The following is an 18,497-nucleotide window of genomic DNA, read 5'->3' on the forward strand; positions in this document are numbered from 1 at the left end:
TACAGGAATTTCCATCGGAACACTGGGAAACATTTTGTATGAGGGTGACTGAGTGCTGGCACAGGTTGCCCAGAGTGGTTGTGGACTTTCCTTTCTTGGACATCTTCATAAGCAACCTGCTGGAGAAGAGCAGGGTTGGATCAGATGAGCTCCAGAGGTCCTTTCCAGCTTCGAACATTCGGTGACTATGTGAATCAATTTGGGGAATTAAACTGAATTTTAAAAATCCAGTTATTGTTTTGGGTACTGGGAAATGGATAAACATGTAGTTTGTGAAGAACTACAAGAGTTCTTCATTGCCAGTTGCCTCTGTCAGCTCTCACTGTTCCCTCCTTCCCTTTTAGTGTTCCTGCTCATGTCCTCCCCTTGACTTTTTTCTTCTCTCAGTGCACTTGGTCAAGTAGAGCTCATAACGAGCATCAGAGCTCAGGACTGAGATCCTACCTCCTTCCAGGGCTATTGGGTCAGCAGCATGCCATGGCCCTGATTTTCCTTGAAAGAGAAGCAGCGGTTTTGAAGGAGACTGATCCATAGTATGCCACAGCAAGGAGAGGTGGTACCCATGGAGGCATCTTTCTGCTGTTCCCAGGGTCGCTGCCTGTCCTACTGCAGCCAGAAGAAGCACTGGGGCCTCTATCTTCTCAGTCCCACTGTGGACGCCCAACATCATTGCCTTCTTGCCCTTTGCTGCCTTGAAGGACTGGCACTGCTCTCAGTCCATGCTGAAAGCATCGGGGAATGCCAGGCCCGGGTCCCTGCCCTCAGGGACCAGGACAGCCACTCTGTCCTCTCCGTAGAAGATGGCAACAGAGCTGTCCACGCAAGGATGCAAGGATGGCTGAGTAGTGAGCAGAGGAGCTGCAGCTGCTGCTCTTACACAGGAAAGAGGGGATAACCACCCGTGACGTCACTTAAGAGGGAGAGCTCCTGTACCCTGGAAGGGCATGACAGAGATCTGCTGCTCACTGACTGTGTGTCCTGGTGGGCTCCCTCCTGCAATTACAGGGGTTGATGTCCTTAGCCAAAGGAGCCCCTCTGGCTGCTGATCGGCAGGAGCATTTTTCAGGTCTGCTGCCTCTTGTCCCTGTCCTCATGGAGGGATTCTTCTCTCACAGTCACTTCTCTTCCTGCACCTGGGGCTGCAGTTGCAGGTGCAGCCAATCGCTGGGAGCTTACACCTCCTGGCTGGCAGCAGCATGGAGCTTTGGTGCATGTAGGGCAGAGTGACCCATAGTCAGATCTGTTCTGGGTGCATCCCTCGCCCTTCTCTTCCACTCTGTGTCCTCGCCCCAGGTTCCTCTGCTGCCGTATCTGTCCTCGGTTACTTGGCATTGTTTGTGGGCTGATTTGAGAAGGAAGCCAGCACCTGCTTCTGCAGCTCATCAGCAGTTTGTCTGGCTTTGTTCAAAGCTCTAAGTGCTGTGAAAAGCTCCTGCATGACGAGGACTGGAACGTTGGTCCCAGTGGGATTTGGAGGCTGTGGCAGACCTGAGGGTCTCTGCTCCTGCACGAAGAGGACTGAAACGTCGGTCCCAGTGGGATTTGGAGGCTGTGGCAGACCTGAGGGTCTCTGCTCACTGGAAGACTCCTTTTTCTTTGGGGACTTTCTTCTTGGAGGAGCTGACTTGTCCTGGGTGTGACCCTTGCCCTTCTGCTTCTGCCCCCTGGTAGCATCTGGCAGTAATCCACTACTCACTGCAGCTGTGCCTGCCTGGACATCTGCTAGAACAGACTGAGATGGGGCAGGAGCTTCAGTCTCCAAGAGCAGCCTTCTCCGAGGTAGCAGCACGTTGGCTGGCTCTCTACGGGCAACAGGAGCCAGCACGTCCAGGTGCCTGTGGCTGCTGCCACCCTGGCTCAATGCTTTTTTGGCACCTCTGGCCTCACTGGCATCGCTGAAAGTCTTATCTTGAGATGCCACCGTGTCCTTCCTCATTGCCTCCTGAGGTGTACGTGGGTTTTTCTTTTTGGCCAGTAGACTCAGTGATCGTCTGCTCCTACGTTGATCTGTGTCCAGCCTGGCCTGCTCTAAGGATCTGTTTTTCATGATGGGCTCTCTTCCCTTCTTTGAGAGCTTCTTAGTTGCCTTTCTGATCAGGGAATAGAGGGCCATGCTGGCAGCTCGGAGCTTGGCCCCGGCATTCTGAATGAAACGGCACAGGAGGGCTGGTGCACAGCAGTTTCTGCACAGCATAGGTGGTGTCCCTGGTCTAGGAGTCGTGTGTTCTGCTGCTTCTTGCCTGGGCGTCATCTCTGCGTGTGCTGCTTGGGGTCTGAATGGTCTACCCTGTGGCAGACGCCTCCATGGCACAACCGAAGAACTCTCCACGAGGGTACGTTCAGGGAGCCCCTCTGGCTGCTGGGCAGCAGTGGTATTTTTCTTGTCCTGTTGCTCACTGGCCTTGACCTCGGGTGAATTCCTCTCTCGAACTGTTGCTCCTCCTGCAACAACCGGGGCTGCAGTGTCAGATGGAGCCACGCCCTGGGATCCTTCGTTGTTAGGCTGGGTGTAGTAGTCTCTATAAAATTCCAACTTTCGCCTCTCAACATATTCATATTGCTCCAGCCACAGATGCATCATCTTGATCTGATGGTCATCAGGGCCTTCATAGATTCTGCAGCAGGCAATGTGGACTGGAATCCTTGTTTCTTGTCTGCACGTATCTGTCTCGGGGGCAGATTTTCGCCGTGGGACAAGGGCCTGTGCTGCTGACCTCCTTGCCAGAGCTTGCCCATGCCCACGCTGGAAGAGCGAGTAAGTGGGCCTCCTTGAGTGCCTCAGAGGATGGGGAAGCTGGGAGTCTCTCTGACCCAGGACGGGCTCTGAGAAACTCCTCTTCAGGAACTGTGGTGCCTGCATTTTTATGTTAGGATGCTCCGAATGACTTTGCATAGCCTCATCCTCTAAGGGCAGGTCCTGCACCGTGGGAGCCACCATCACATCAGGCTTTCTCTGATCACTGAGGCCCAGTCCCTGCTCCGCTTTCCTTTCTGGGATGGAGCTTTCCAAGTTCTCCTGGGCTTTTGGGTGTCGGTAAGGTGCCTCCATTTCCCCACAACTGGTGCTCAACGGATACAGCGATGTCCTCAAAGAGCAGCGGTTTTCACTCACTGTGACCGAGCTGGTGGAATCATCGCTGCCCTCAGGCAGTTCCAAGGTGAGCCTGTGTGAGATGGAGAAAGAGAAGGAAGATGAGGGCGGTTCTGAGCCAAACTCTCCTGAGGACCCCGGGGCTTTTCTGTCGCTTCAAAGGTGTTGGCAGGCTGTGTCATTTCCACAGGGTCCCCAAAAGTGTGTGCCCAAGGTTCCATCCCCGCTTACAGGGCACTGAGCAAGGGTGACACTGTCATGTCTGTGCCTCAGTGGTAAACCCTTCTACAAGGGCATTGCCTCTCAGATTTCAAGTCTGTGGATATCCCTGTGCCCTCCCTGAGTCATTGCAGTTTTCCATGTCACCAAGCCCTGCCCCTGTCCCCGTCCCCATCCCTTATCAGTGGTCTCACATCGCCATGCATCTGGTCAAGGCCTGAAGACGTCTGTTGAACTGGTCGAGTATTTCACAGTTCTTATCCATTTTCCTGGGCACTGAGGAGCTGTAGCAGAGCAGAGAGCAGTGTTAGTGGGATTTCATTTGGTGGGAGGTGACTGGAGGGGGCTGCCGTGTTCCAAGAAGGGACAATTTTACTTACTGCATCCTCAAGTGCTGTGAAGACGTGCGGAAGTCCCAAACTGCTGGCAAAGGAGACAAAGTGAGTGGATGGAGAGCACGTGATGGAGTGGTGGGCATGGGGGGCCAGGGGGTGTCTTTGCAGGGCCGTTGCCCAGGGCTGCTCACCTCTAGAATTTTCATGGTTACCTCTGTGTTGGCACTTCCTCTGTCTCTCTTTCTGTATGGGCACAGAAAGTAGTGAGTGAGAGGGGAGCATCCCCAGCAGCCACAGCGGTACCCACCAACCCAGGGCACAGCCCAGGCCCTTGCCTGCCCCAGGACGCCAGGCCGAGCCTGGCCAGGCCCCGCTGGGACACGGCCTCTCCTCCCAGGCAGGGCCCCCAGCCCAGCCCTGGGGATGGCCCTGGCCCCCACCGACCCCCCTCCGTGTATTGCAGCGCCTGGCTCAGCACCAGCCCTGACTCCTACCTTCCACTTCCACAAGGCCAGAACAGATACAAATAATGATATGATCAGCATGATCCAAAGGATGGGGTAGAAGATACTATCATCCGCCATGCTGAGGAAGATCATTCCCCAGAAAGCAGCCATGCCTGTGACTTGCAGAGAGCCAAGCAGTTAAGCTCCTCTCTCTAGTCAGCTCGCAGGCAAAGTGGCACCCAGCCTAGCTCTGCTCCAGATATGGGGTTGTCCCCTTTGTGATGCAATTGCTATGTCACCAGCTGGGGGCTATGGCAACGTTTGTGATGCAAGGACAGTGGGGTGTGGCACAGCCCGCCCCAGCACAGAGGCCTGGCACTGTGCCGGGCCACACGAAGCCTCTGCCTCTCACCAGGAAGGACTGAATCCCTGGCCCTGTGCTGCTGCTTGCTCTTCCCCAGCATTTTCAGGGAAGGCCTCAAGCGGATTAGCTCAGAGCAGGGACTCACACCGTGGACCCGTCGCAGAGAAGTAAAACTGGCAAAACACCACCAGAAGAAGTACAGGGAGAACAAGGAAGCCCCAGCTCCCCCAGGAGGGAAGAGCACAGCTCCTGAGGAACAGTGCAGCACTTGGCACAGGGTATGCGAGCGGGGAGTGTGCGGTCCTCCCCACTGAAGAGACTAGAGTGAATTAACCTAATTAATGTGGTTCGAAGAAAGATTTGACAGCTGATTACATACTGGAAAAAAACAAAAGCGTGTCTTTGAAGTTCTGAACACATTTACCCCGATAGACACTCTTCTTAGTGCTTGTTGCCCACAGATGTCTTTCCAAACAATTTACTAAAAGGAGTGTTTGCTGAAAGAGCAATCTCTAGCTCTGTGCTTCGGAACAGTCAGGGAAATTGTTATGAGAGTCAGGCACATCAGAAAGCATAGTTATGCTCAGTAGGTCAGTTGCGTTGATAGCATATAGCAGATCCAAAACTGGGAAACCTACACATTTGATCAGTAGGAACGAATGCACGTAGTTTTGTGCTTGGGAAGAGAGTAGGGTCGTGGACTACAACTCAAACAAAAATGAATTGTGGAAGATTATAAATTCATTGCTCAAAGCAGGAAAAAAATAAAAAGTGGAGAGCTGCTAATTATTTTCATCCAAATTGGAATAGAGATCCCACTTCGCTGAGTGTGTACCCTCTACTAGTTGCCATGTGTTGTTATGAGCTTAATTTACTTGACAGTCTGTGTGTCTTAAAAAAGCCTGGCAATCAGGCATCCACTAGATGGGCTTCATTAAAGAACGTTAGTGGAGAATCCTGTTCTTCAACCACTGCCACTCTGGGCATAGGGAAGTTTCTTCTTGGCTTGGCTGGCATCATTGCTGGTTTGAGCCTGGTCTGGGGTGGTTTGCAGAACGTGCAGGTGAAGGAAATGCTGTAAATGGGCTAATTCAGTTTCACTGCCTACTAGCACGTACAGCACAAACGCCTGTGTAAAGCAAAAGCAAACAGCACTACGTCTTCCCACAGCTTCCAGACAAACCTCAGCAAAGCCCTCCACTCCCCCCAGCCTCCCAGACAAGTTTGCAGGCATGAAATGCACGTTTGTGTGGTGAGATGTGCCTGGCAGTGCTCTGTGGTTACCTGTTTGAGGAGAGACAGCCATTTTGCCAGGGAAGCTCCTTGATGAAAGCCTCGAGCAGACCAACTCTTGCAGAGAGGGATGTTGCAGGGAAAACAGGCCTGACTGAGGGAATTTATACTAACTTTATTTCCACACAGCACAGTTTTCTGATAACCTATTAGGATATTGGTTGGGTGAAAAAAAAAAAAAAAAAAGACAAGAACAAACAAAAACCTTTCCTTCACCTTTATCCAGGCCCACATTAAAGCCAAACACCTATTACACCCCTTCCTAGTCTCATCTTCCCTGACTCATTAAATGTTACAGAAAGCGTATTCCAAATTCTCTGCTGTCATAATAGCTTGAGCCATGCATAGAACTGTTTCTTGCTGTTTCTTTTTCCTTACTTGTTTTCTCAGCATGATTTGCTTGTTCACATTTCTCTCTAACGTTCAGTGCTTTTCACTTGTTTTCATGAAACACTGGTGGAGGTCACCCATGTCTCCCATGTCTCCCATGGCTGCAGTCCCTCAGGGGTGTCACCACATTGGGTAAGTCATGTAGAGCTGCATTTTCAGGTGCCTGCAAGGTCATCTCTGATAGCAGTGTGTCAAGTGATGGAATCACTGCTGACTTTCATGCTGATATGACATTTGTAGTCACATATTATATACTTCTATAGCATGTACCCTGCTTGCAAATGGCTGGGACAACAGGAGATCCAGGGAACAAATGGAATATTTACAACACTTTTTTGAGACCTGATCTTCCACAATAAAATCTTTGATGTCTCCTGTCTATTTTCTTCCTGCCAGTGAGCTTGTGAGGATATCAAGGAAGTGTCAGGGGTTTTGTTGTGATAAAACACTTACTTGATCTTTGCATTAGTGCTAAAATTCCATCTGCCCTCCACCTGCTGTGCAAACAGAAGGTATTTCCTATAGCTTTCATGCAAAGGCATATAAGGAGACAACAAAATGAGAAGTGAGCATTGTGCAGGGACACTGTGTTTCTGAAGACAGTGTTACCTATGGGTGCGGTGACCTTGACCATGGGTTAGGGCCCAGTTTCATGGCTACCCAATCCAAGTGGAAGGGCAGGCCATGGGTAGTGGGCAGCCACAGGAAGCCCCAGGGCAGGATGGCACGAGTGGGTTCAGCTCAGAAGAGGGCAGAGGCTAGTGTGTAGTGTGCAGAAGCTCCCATAAGACCAGGCTAAATATCTGAATCCTCAGATCACGTTTATTATTACATCACTCAAATCCCAGATAGAAAATAGTCCTCTTATGCTGAATCTCTGTTGTACCTCACTGATTTTGCTCCAAATGTGAGACATTCATTTAAAATAGCGAAGGTTGGGCTGTGGTGCTACCATCAATGATGACGTAAGGGTAGTAAAGCACTGGCACAGGTTGCCCAAAGAGGTTGTGGATGACCTATCCTTGGAGACACTCAAAGTTCAGAGAGGAACTCACTGCCAGGATCTGGACACAAGGAGGATGGGAATGCAGAAAGGCATAAAGAGACAGAGTCAGCTGGGGAAGAGTGGTTTCCACTTCTCAGATCTTTTAGAGCAATGGACCAGATTTCTCTTTGGTTGTGCTTCCTCCTCCACTGTGAGGAGGAGCACCTGAATTCCTCTGAAGAGGAATTTTGAGAGGTATTTCTGCAGAAAGCTTCATCACTTGAGGAAGGCTTGTCAATACTGTGCAACCACATTGTTGGAAAACCTCCTTGCACTGAACTAGGTTTTTAGACCATCCTCTGTTAGCACACTAGTCTTAACACAATACTGCATAGTGTGCCCTGTGAATTAAGCAGCTAGATAGCCACAATTTCTGCAGAGTGCTAACTGCAGAAGCCAATAAAGGTCATCACTCACAATGACTTTGGAAGAGCCCCATTTTTGTCACCCAGAATGTTTTTTCCTATCTGCTCTGACCAGCATAAACAACCTGTTTCTCTATTATCTTTACACAGTGAGTTGCTCAGAGGCAATTATCTTTGTCCTTTGTCACATGCAGACTGCCACTCAGCTGTGCCATTGGCATGACTAGGTGGACTTGCGGTGAACTTCTCAGGAAGCTGCTGCAAATTTCATGAAAGATGACTATAAAGTCAGCTTTTATGAATAAGATCAATGGTTTCTCAACACTTCGTTGAGACTCAACTCAACCTATTTATCAAAAAAAATACACGCACTGCTTGTCTGGGCTGGTTTCTGGGAATGGGATGCAATATTTTTTTCCCTTATCTGCCTGGATTTTCCTGTATAGACAGTGTGTCTGTCTTCAGTCAGAAGAAAGTGGGTTATTTAACATGTGTCTAGAAAATGCAACACTCCTCTGTGATTCAAATTGGATAACAGGGCATAATACACGGGGCTGCAAAGAGGTCAAAAGCAGAGATATTATTCTGAAAGGGGAGGGTCGATGTAATTTTTAACCAGTATGTTCACTGCAGGAAGATTATCCTGCTGGTCTTCAGGACAAATGGTTAAAGACCTTCTAAATTGTTGCTCTGTTATAAAGGAGTTGAACTCTGTCTGACCTTTCTACCAGCAGCTGAAATCAGTCACATTTGCTGACGGCATGCTCCTATTTGCAGCCGTCATTGTGAAAAAGGAGAATTAAGGATGATCTCAATGTGGGTAGCATGCAGATGTCAGTACCCTTGACTGTTTCTTTCTGCAACAACGTTAGCCACCTGTGTTAGGCCTCTGCGCTCACTGACCAATTACCTGATCAGGGCCAAATGACGGCAGACGCACACCAATATGATGAGCAGCAAAATGGTGTTTATTCACTACTAAACACAGCTTAGATACATTTTTACCTACAAAACCGTGCTGTCATGTCCCACCCTGATTGGTTCACACCAGATAACATTGTGCCTTATTTGGCTGTTTCCACATTCTTTTCTCACCCTTCTTCTTCTCCTGTTTTCTCTGCATCAAGGTCAGCGCGATAGCACTGTCTCTATGCTTAGGGAGAAGCCTGTCCCATACATCCCGTGCCCCCACAAGATGCCTACTACAACATCTCCCCCTCCCTAAGCTGGATACTACTTACACACACGCCTAACCCATACATCGCAAAGCAACGCAAAACGCCTAATCCTAAATATATTTCGGCACACTATTCCTAATACTTTCTTCTACAATTCTTAAGCAAACATCAGAGCAACAGGGAATCCTTTCCTGTGCTCAGCCATTTGGGACCGTGATCACTCAGTCACCGGGAATGCCTCTGGAACTATACCCTTCCCTAAAGCCTCCGATCTAATCCAATACCAGTCCGCCACATGATCCCTCCCCCTGCACTCAAAGCCAGTCCCTTCTTTCTCCTCTACACCATCACTCGCACTACCGCCCCTGGGAGAGACCAGAGACGGTGGGCTATGCCCCCTGTCCGCATTGGACGGACCGTTCGTCTGGTCCCTCCCCTTGTGGGCAGTAAGTTGATCCTGCCCATGTAGATCAGAGCTTCCTCCGCCCCCTTGAGTCAGGTAACACTGACGTAATTCTGAGAAAGGATACAACGTTCCGCCTGAGGGGTCCGGATACGGGGGAGGGGGACGACAGAACGAACGTTCGCTCTCTTGTCGTTTGTCTTCTTTTGAACTGAGCGCGGTCGGCTCACCCGCCGCCATCTCGCCAACGGTCATTGGCGGCTCCGTCTCCTCTCGGCCGCTGCAAGAAACTGATCCCGAGCCCCCATCGGACCCCCCTGAATCCGGTGTCTCGCCTCCACCGCCGAGACCCAAAAGGTATCGAGCCTCCACCAATACCTTTCCCTCTACTCTGGCCGCTTTCAACGCCCCTAGTATCAGACCCCAAGTTTTTAACTCCGACCCGCCCTCCTGAGCACTCATAATATGTTGCGCAAACTCAGAGGTGAGATCATCCCACCTCTGGTGATCAAGGATCTCGTGGGGGGCTTTGAACTCCCCCTCCCGCTCTAACCGGGAAATAAGTGCGTGGATATCCTTCTTAGAAGGAGCATACTTGCCAAAGTAATCCTTACAAAACTGAAGCAATACCTTAAGAACATGGTCCATGATCAGCCTGTCGCCGTCACCACAAAGTCACACTCGACGCCGTCGTCCACACAGGTCCTCTGTGAGCGTCCTGTCGTCCCCCCGGACCCCACCGCAACACAGGTTCTACTTGCTGGCCGGCACTATCGTCGTCATCATGATCTTCTGCAGGGCGTCACCCCAATCGTCTTCTGCAGGCTCCCCCTCTCTTCAGGGCACTCGGGCTGGGCGTCACCCCAAATCTCACGCTATGGCGTCACCCCGCAGCTTGCAGCTGCACAGAGGGCATCAAAACACAGTCTGCCTCCTCACACGGGGCACCATTTGTTGCTTTCTGCAACAACGATGTTAGCCACCTGCGTCAGGCCTCTGCGCTCACTGACCAATTACCTGATCAGGGCCAAATGATGGCAGACACACACCAATATGACGAGCAGCAAAATGGCGTTTATTCACTACTAAACACAGCTTAGATACATTTTTACCTACAAAACCGTGCTGTCATGTCCCACTCTGATTGGTTCACACCAGATAACATTGTTCCCTATTTGGCCATTTCCACATTCTTTTCTCATCCTTCTTCTTCTCCTGTTTTCTCTGCATCAAGGTCAGCACGATAGCACTGTCTCTCTATGCTGAGGGAGAAGCCTGTCCCGTACATCCCATGCCCCCACAAGAAGCCCACTACAACATGTTTCAAAGCAGAATTTTATATTTCCCCTTAGAAAAATCAATTTAATATTACCAGAAAAAAAATATTCATGCTAGCTAGAGTGTTAAAAATAAAATTTCAGGCATGTGTACAAAGAATACTAACCTACAGAAATTAGTAGGGTTGATATTTGGTAGAATATCTGCAGTTGAAATGTAAATCAGCTCTCTCAAGTTCTAGCTCGGTGCATTTTTGCATACCTGTATTGTTATAAACTGTATTCTTTTTACATTTGAAGAAAACCTGTGTGTCTGTGTGAACACACACATGCACAGTCTCTCACATGCAGATGTATAATGTCTTCCAACAAAATCTGGGGATGTGGTAAAATTTATAAGGCAGGATTAATGTGGCTGAATGTAAATACCTCTAGTATAGATGTTTATATCAAAACTAGCCACTCTGTTCTCCCTTTATAGTCAGTGGAGGGAAACAGGTATTGCTGGAGTGTGATTCATCTCCTGCTAAAGTAGATGTCTGAAATAAATAGGTCAGGCACCTATTTCTGCCACTGTGTTCAGAGGCAGCGTTTGGTGCCTAGCTCAGACAGGGAGATCTATCTACATTGTAGATGTCTGAGGGTGGGTGAAATAAGCATGAATCAGCTGTGTTTCCTTACAGCTACAGGATGCAGCTGGCTGTATTAGCAAGAGTTCAGCATCAGGTCCATGGAGGTGGTTACTACCCTACTTTGAGCAGGAGGTTGGACTAGATCACCTCCTCAAGTACCTTCCCCATGAACCTGTTCTCTATAATGCGTTTGCTAAACTGCATCTAAGTACCACATCCTTTCCATTGACTTTGATGCATAAGTTCAGCAAAGGCTACCAAGATGTCTGAGGAGTGGGACCATGGTGATGGAACATGTATTGAATGGCTCAAAGGGGCTGAAGGAATGGGTTTATTCTGACTTGAGAAAGATAATAGGAGATCACGCACATTTCTTCAACTGCTTGAGAATATATAGCTGGGCCCTTACCAGAGGTGCCTAATGAAATGATGGGGAGCAGTACGCAAAAGCTGGTAGATGAGGAATTACAATTAACTTTAAGATATACATATATTGTCATTCTGAGTGTGACTGAACACTGGCATAGGTTGCCCAGGGAGGCTGGAGATACTCAAACCTCAGCTGGACACTGCACCAAGTGTTGTGTTCTGGGTCTGCCTTGCTTTGTGGAAGCAGCTGGATGAGATGGCCTGCAGATATCCCTTCCTGTGTTATCCTATGAATTATTTTTTACTGATATATTTCCAGAATGGATGCATTCAAGGCCAGGCTGGATGTGGTTCTGGGCAGCCTGGTCTGGTGGTTGGTGACCCTGCACATAGCAGGGGGGTTGAAACTGAATGATCATTGTGGTACTTTTCAACCCAGGCCAATCTATGATTCTATGGAAATAATGCTGGTGACCTTTCTGATGCTACTTTCGCTTCCCACCTTTTATTCTTTTCTCTTACTTGGGCTATTTCCTGTTATCAAGCATCAGGGCATGATCCTCTCCTTTACTGCCTGTACGCAAAGGGTGGATTCTCAAAGCTGTTTCCAACCCTAAATATACCTCCTCTAAATGTGTATAATGTGCAGCCTCAGTGCAGCTAGCCTGAGCTTGAGGAGCTTCTGAGCTCCTCAAGAAGAAGCATCACGGGTGCAGATCATACAACTTGCTTTTCAGATGCTGGTGCTGACCATCCCTCCCAAGTCCTAAAGACATTTAATACAGTTTATTCCAGTGATTTGGTTACAGTTGCACCCACATTGGCATAGCCGAGGAAGCTGTGAGGTACGGAGTGGATACAAGAGAAACTGTGGGAATACAACACTTCAGAACCTCCCACTGCAACCCCGGCCGGGGAGAAAAAAAAATGGCGGCCCCCTACCGCGCTCCCGCGCTCCCGCCCTCCGCCCCGCCCCCATCGCTTTCCTCTGCGTCTCTGCCGCCCGTCTGCGATTTGGATACGTCGCAAGCCTTTCCTGTGTTGTATCGTGCAAATCAGTCCCCCCCCCCCCCCCCCCCCCCCCCCGGTGGGAGAATCCAGGTGGGAATCCCTGCCTTATGAGGTGGTGAAGGAGCTAAGGGAGTCGGTGAGAGGTGATGGAACTCAGTCTGCATTTACATACAGTCTTTTCGTTGCAATTGGTGACGGTTATATTATGACCCCTCACAACTGGAACGTGTTGTGAACAATCCTATCTCCCATGCAGTGCACCGTGTTTATGACTGAATGTCGGGAACAGGCTGCCATGAATTATTTGAATAACTTAAATCATATTGGCGTTGAGGAACTCATGGGGGAGGCGGTCTGGGCAACACCTCAGGCCCAGGCACAGATGGACAGGCAGTGCCTTCAACAAGTCCAGCCTGTGGTGTTACACGCTGTCCATCGGTTACCTGATACTAATTGTCTCATGCCTCATTTACATCAGTCAATCAGGGGGCTGCCGAGCCCTACATTACATTTCTTGACCGCTTACAAAATACGCTTAAAGAGACTTAAATGCTCCAGTCTTTGTTATCCTCAAGAAGAGTGGAAAGTGGAGGCTTTTACAGGACTTGCATGCTGTAATCAAGCCCATGGGAACGCTGCAGCCTGGTCTTCCTTCACCTTCAGTGTTACCTTGGAATTGGCCCATAGCCAATAGACCTCATGTCCTATTTATCATTACATGGGTGGTATATTAATAGCAGCAGAACAAGAAGAGAGCCTGAAGGACGCTTTACTGCTCGTCCAGCAGGCAGTCCAGTCTGTAGGTACACAAACAGCTGAAGAAAGGTGCAACTCAGTTCTCCGTGGAAATATTTAGGATGGAAAGTTACATCTCCCACCATTCAGCCACAAATCCTCAAAGTAGTACCTCACATGCAGACATTAAATGATCTGCAGAAATTATTAGGAACCATCAACTGGTTGTGACCGCTTTTGGGTATTACTACTCAGGAGCTACATCCTATATTCCAGCTACTCAGAGGAGACCCAGTTCTAACCTCTAAAAGACAATCAACACCAGAAGCAGTGAAGTGCTTAGACTCTGTAATAACATCATTGCAACATCGATATAGCCGTTGTGTTTATCACTTCCAATATTTCTTAGAATAATATCAAACTCTTACCAGCCATATAGCTTGTTATGTCAATGGAATGTCTGAAGAAAAGATCCTCTCATTATCCTTGAATGGATATTCTTCCCACATACATTTTCAAAAACCATTACATCACAAGGGGAGACGTTTGCAGTGCTAATACAGCAAGGTCCATGCATCAGACACTGCAAGAAACAGTGAAGCAAAACACGCTGTTTTACTACCAAAGCCAATGCCAGTGGTATTCAAACCTCTGTTCTGATCTCCTGGTTTGGAAACAGTGATTCATCTGTCCTTCATGTTTCTGTCTAAAATTCAGCTACTGAAAGAAAGCAGGTGGAAGCAAAGTCCCAGACAGCTTGACTGTATCCATGGTCTGGAGTGTCAAAACCCATTCTCCTGTTGCACGCAGGGCCTTCACAACCCGTGCTGTTGGCCAAGCAGATTCCTGTTTCAGTACACACCATCTAAACATGCCTGCTTGCCATAGCAACTAGATCAACACTCACGATACGACAGATTTTAAAGCTGCTAAACAAATGTTCCTTTTTTTTTTTTCTATTTTTTTTTTCCTATTTGCATAGTGTCACATCTTTAGAAAAAGTAGAAGGGAGCAATGAGGTCACCAGCCCTGTCGCTTGCTCCAGCTGAATCTGACTGTGAGGTCTAGAGGCTCAGGTTGGCTTTGAAGGGCAGAACATTCTATGCTTATATCTGTGCAGTGGAATACGGCAGCAGTACAAGTTCCAGCTTTATCACTTCTTGCTTCTATTATCAATCCCATCTGTTTAATGTTTTGCTGAACGTCCAAATTTCTGGAGACAAGCAATAACTTTGGAACCCTGGCTTGATTTTTCTAAGAAAAAGAAAAAAGGAAAAGCCTCACTCTTCTGGATATTTGCAAAAGGATAATACAAAAGTGATCAAAGGGCTTAATCTCCACTAAATTCTCTTGTACTTAATACAAGAATTGCTCTCTCTTTCTCAGCTTAATACTTTTGACCTAACAAAATTTAAAATCGTTATCCATGATCCTGATAAATGGCATTAGTGAACTCAGAAGCCTCAAAAAAAAGCAAATATCCAAAAGGTATGTTGAAAATCAGAATTTTCAATGTTTTGTTCTTATTCTAACTGACATGTTTGTTAGGACAGACTGTATTTGATAAGGAAGGGCTTGTGTGCGATAATTATTTGGATTCAGTTACCACACTGTGAAGCAAACTGTGTGTATTGGTGGCACTTCTCTTAGTTCCTGATAGCAGCATTTTGCAATCTTCATTTCATGGAGCATAACGCGAGATCTGAAACACCTGAAACAAGAGAAAACAAATGACCTTCTGCAAGAGTGTTATTTCCGTACCCTCCCGGGAACCCGTCCTTAACAGAACACAGCCAAACAGTGAAGCAGTTGGGACATTAAACTGTATGTAAAGGATCTTGCTTTGTTTATGGCAACTGAAGAGCTGAAGACCTGCAGCCACCATGCTCTTCTCTTATCCTACAGATGCTTCCTGGAGCAGTGAGCCTGCCTGTTTTACAAACACCACTTCTGTGCTGCAGAGCACACATGGAAAGCAGAGATCCCAAACCATGCTCAAGAGATGCATGAGTGCAGGGTAGACGAGCAAAATCTGCAGCTAACCTCAATACTGAACAACAGAGGGGCTGTGAGATGAGAGCGGGAAGGTCTTTGAGTTCAGGTGTGCTGCCTTTTAAAACCACCCTGGCAGGGCTGGGCAGGAGGAAGGTCCTTATCTGCTGCAACTGGAACATTCCCTCCTGTCACTTAGTAGTGCACACCGCTGCCTCTCTTGCTGCCTCTCTTGCTGCTGGTAACAGCCCCTGGCACTGTGCAAGACGCAGCTTCAGCTGGCTGTGCTGTGCCTTGACCTGGAGTTATTACTTTCATAGAATCATAGAATCATAGAATGGTTTGGTCTGGAAGGGACCTTTAAGATCATCTAGTTCCAACCACCTGCTATAGGCAGAGACATCTGTCTCTAGACCAGGTTGCTTCCAGTCTCATACAGCCTGGCCTTGTAATTTACAGTTCCTCCCATCAGTTTGCCTCTGCTCAGTGGAGAAACTGTATCAAATATTCCTGCTTGTATGAGATGAGGAGGATGTTCAGTGCAAGTAGTGTGCTTCGGTGAGAGGCACTTTCATGGCAATAGCAGTGAAACAGCCACCCCCCTAATGCCCTCTTGAAAGACTGCCTTTTGTGTGTAGTAGAAAAAAGATTTTTGAAGAAATATGTATAACAGAAGGGATTAAATCCACAATTCTTGCAATTCACCAACTTCCTGTCATAGTTGGATAAAATGTTATGTACAGTTCCCAGTTGTGTAAATAAGAAAAAATTGATCACTTGTTCAGCCTCTGCTTCTAGGAAGAAAAGGAAATAACTAACGGGCTTTCTGCCAGCCCTAGTAAGAATACTGGGTCAAGTGTGATTAGATGTAATACTGCTGTTTGACTGGAGTAAGATACGAGTCTCCTCCTTTTTAGAGGCTCCAAGGTTGATAAGGTGGTGGCTTAGCTGCTCTGGGAAGGCTGTGGTGAGAGTTAAGATCTGGAGCACCTGATGTGTAACCATAATAGCAGAGCAGAGAATAGTTCTTTGAAGAATAGGTGTTTGGTCTTTTATTACATCTTTCACCATTCTCTTGCTTTGTGACTGGATGAAGGAGTCTGCAAGCCAGAAGCCTTTTGCCGGCACATTACTAGCTCTAGAGCTCATCTGGATTACTCCACAATAATCTTATCTTCAGAACCTGCACAGACATCAAGTGTACTATCAGAAGAACCTTATCCCCTGCCTATCACATTCATTAAACAGAAGCTAAGCCTTCCACTATGCGTGGCTGGACATGGAGCTGGCATCTAACCACATGGTTGTTTTCTTCTTGGAGGAAGAGAATTATTCTGAGGAGGCATAAATGGCTGCTATTGCCAATGATCTTATCATAGAATCATAGAATCATAGAACAGCTTGGGTTGGAAGGGACCTTAAAGGTCATCCCGCCTCAACCCTCTGCCATGGGCTGGCTGCCCCCCACCACATCAGGTGGTGCAGGAATCCACCCAACTTGGCCTTGAATTCCTCCAGGGATGAGGCATCCACAACCCCTCTGGGCAGCCTGTGCCAGCATCTCACTGCCTTCTGAGTATATCTTGCAAGATTCTGCTGTGTGATTAACATATTTAAGAAGTTTTGCTATTTGCATGCCCTCTATAGCTAATACAAATGACGTTAATTTAACTAGCAAACAGCCCAATAGAATCCCCAAATTTCCTTTCTACTGAAGTGAAGATGCTGGGGTGTCATAATGGTTCCTTGTGTTGGGAGACATATCTGAGCCCATAGAAAGAAATCGACGAAGCACTGCCAACAGATTGAGGGAGGTGAGCCTTCCCCTCTACTTGGCTTTGGCAAGGCCACACATGGAATACTGTGTCCAGTTCTGGCCCCTCCCAGTACAAGGGGACATGAGCGTACTGGAAACAGTCCAGCAGAGGAATCCACAAAGTCAGTGAAGGGATTGGAGCACCTCTCTTATAAGGAGATGCTGAGAAAGCTGGCACTGTTCAGCCTAGGGAAGGCTTGAGGGGATGTTAGTAATGGCTGTCAGCATCCGAAGGGAGTGTACAAAGAGGATGAAGCCAGGTTCTTTTCAGTGGTGCCCAAGGACAGGACAAGAGGTAATGGACACCAACCAGAATACAGGAATTTCCATCGGAACACTGGGAAACATTTTGTATGAGGGTGACTGAGTGCTGGCACAGGTTGCCCAGAGTGGTTGTGGACTTTCCTTTCTTGGACATCTTCATAAGCAACCTGCTGGAGAAGAGCAGGGTTGGATCAGATGAGCTGCAGAGGTCCCTTCCAGCTTTGAACATTCGGTGACTATGTGAATCAATTTGGGGAATTAAACTGAATTTTAAAAATCCAGTTATTGTTTTGGGTACTGGGAAATGGATAAGCATGTCGTTTGTGAAGAACTACAAGAGTTCTTCATTGCCAGTTGCCTCTGTCAGCTCTCACTGTTCCCTCCTTCCCTTTTAGTGTTCCTGCTCATGTCCTCCCCTTGACTTTTTTCTTCTCTCAGTGCACTTGGTCAAGTAGAGCTCATAACGAGCATCAGAGCTCAGGACTGAGATCCTACCTCCTTCCAGGGCTATTGGGTCAGCAGCATGCCATGGCCCTGATTTTCCTTGAAAGAGAAGCAGCGGTTTTGAAGGAGACTGATCCATAGTATGCCACAGCAAGGAGAGGTGGTACCCACGGAGGCATCTTTCTGCTGTTCCCAGGGTCGCTGCCTGTCCTACTGCAGCCAGAAGAAGCACTGGGGCCTCTATCTTCTCAGTCCCACTGTGGACGCCCAACATCATTGCCTTCTTGCCCTTTGCTGCCTTGAAGGACTGGCACTGCTCTCAGTCCATGCTGAAAGCATCGGGGAATGCCAGGCCCGGGTCCCTGCCCTCAGGGACCAGGACAGCCACTCTGTCCTCTCCGTAGAAGATGGCAACAGAGCTGTCCACGCAAGGATGCAAGGATGGCTGAGTAGTGAGCAGAGGAGCTGCAGCTGCTGCTCTTACACAGGAAAGAGGGGATAACCACCCGTGACGTCACTTAAGAGGGAGAGCTCCTGCACCCTGGAAGGGCATGACAGAGATCTGCTGCTCACTGACTGTGTGTCCTGGTGGGCTCCCTCCTGCAATTACAGGGGTTGATGTCCTTAGCCAAAGGAGCCCCTCTGGCTGCTGATCGGCAGGAGCATTTTTCAGGTCTGCTGCCTCTTGTCCCTGTCCTCATGGAGGGATTCTTCTCTCACAGTCACTTCTCTTCCTGCACCTGGGGCTGCAGTTGCAGGTGCAGCCAATCGCTGGGAGCTTACACCTCCTGGCTGGCAGCAGCATGGAGCTTTGGTGCATGTAGGGCA

At 48.4% G+C, this 18,497-nt stretch overlaps 2 protein-coding genes across 2 annotated transcripts; both read right to left on the reverse strand.

Moving 5' to 3' along the window:
* Positions 1-1,321: 1,321 nt before the first annotated feature.
* On the reverse strand, positions 1,322-17,995 carry LOC121110272. Its single transcript, XM_046939589.1, has 5 exons — positions 17,721-17,995; positions 3,837-3,888; positions 3,691-3,730; positions 3,505-3,594; positions 1,322-3,164 (listed from the first exon to the last, which is right to left on the reverse strand). Exons 3-5 carry the CDS (start codon positions 3,693-3,695, stop codon positions 1,322-1,324), a joined length of 1,938 nt encoding a protein of 645 aa, XP_046795545.1. The 5' UTR covers positions 3,696-3,730; positions 3,837-3,888; positions 17,721-17,995.
* On the reverse strand, positions 8,649-10,202 carry LOC124418352. The gene is made up of 2 exons (XM_046939479.1): positions 10,147-10,202; positions 8,649-10,030 (listed from the first exon to the last, which is right to left on the reverse strand). The coding sequence occupies exon 2, from the start codon at positions 9,775-9,777 to the stop codon at positions 8,944-8,946; it is 834 nt and encodes a 277-aa protein (XP_046795435.1). The 5' UTR covers positions 9,778-10,030; positions 10,147-10,202; the 3' UTR covers positions 8,649-8,943.
* Positions 17,996-18,497: the final 502 nt, after the last annotated feature.

This window comes from Gallus gallus, chromosome 3, assembly GCF_016699485.2.
Source record: "Gallus gallus isolate bGalGal1 chromosome 3, bGalGal1.mat.broiler.GRCg7b, whole genome shotgun sequence".
Taxonomy (NCBI): Eukaryota; Metazoa; Chordata; class Aves; order Galliformes; family Phasianidae; genus Gallus; species Gallus gallus.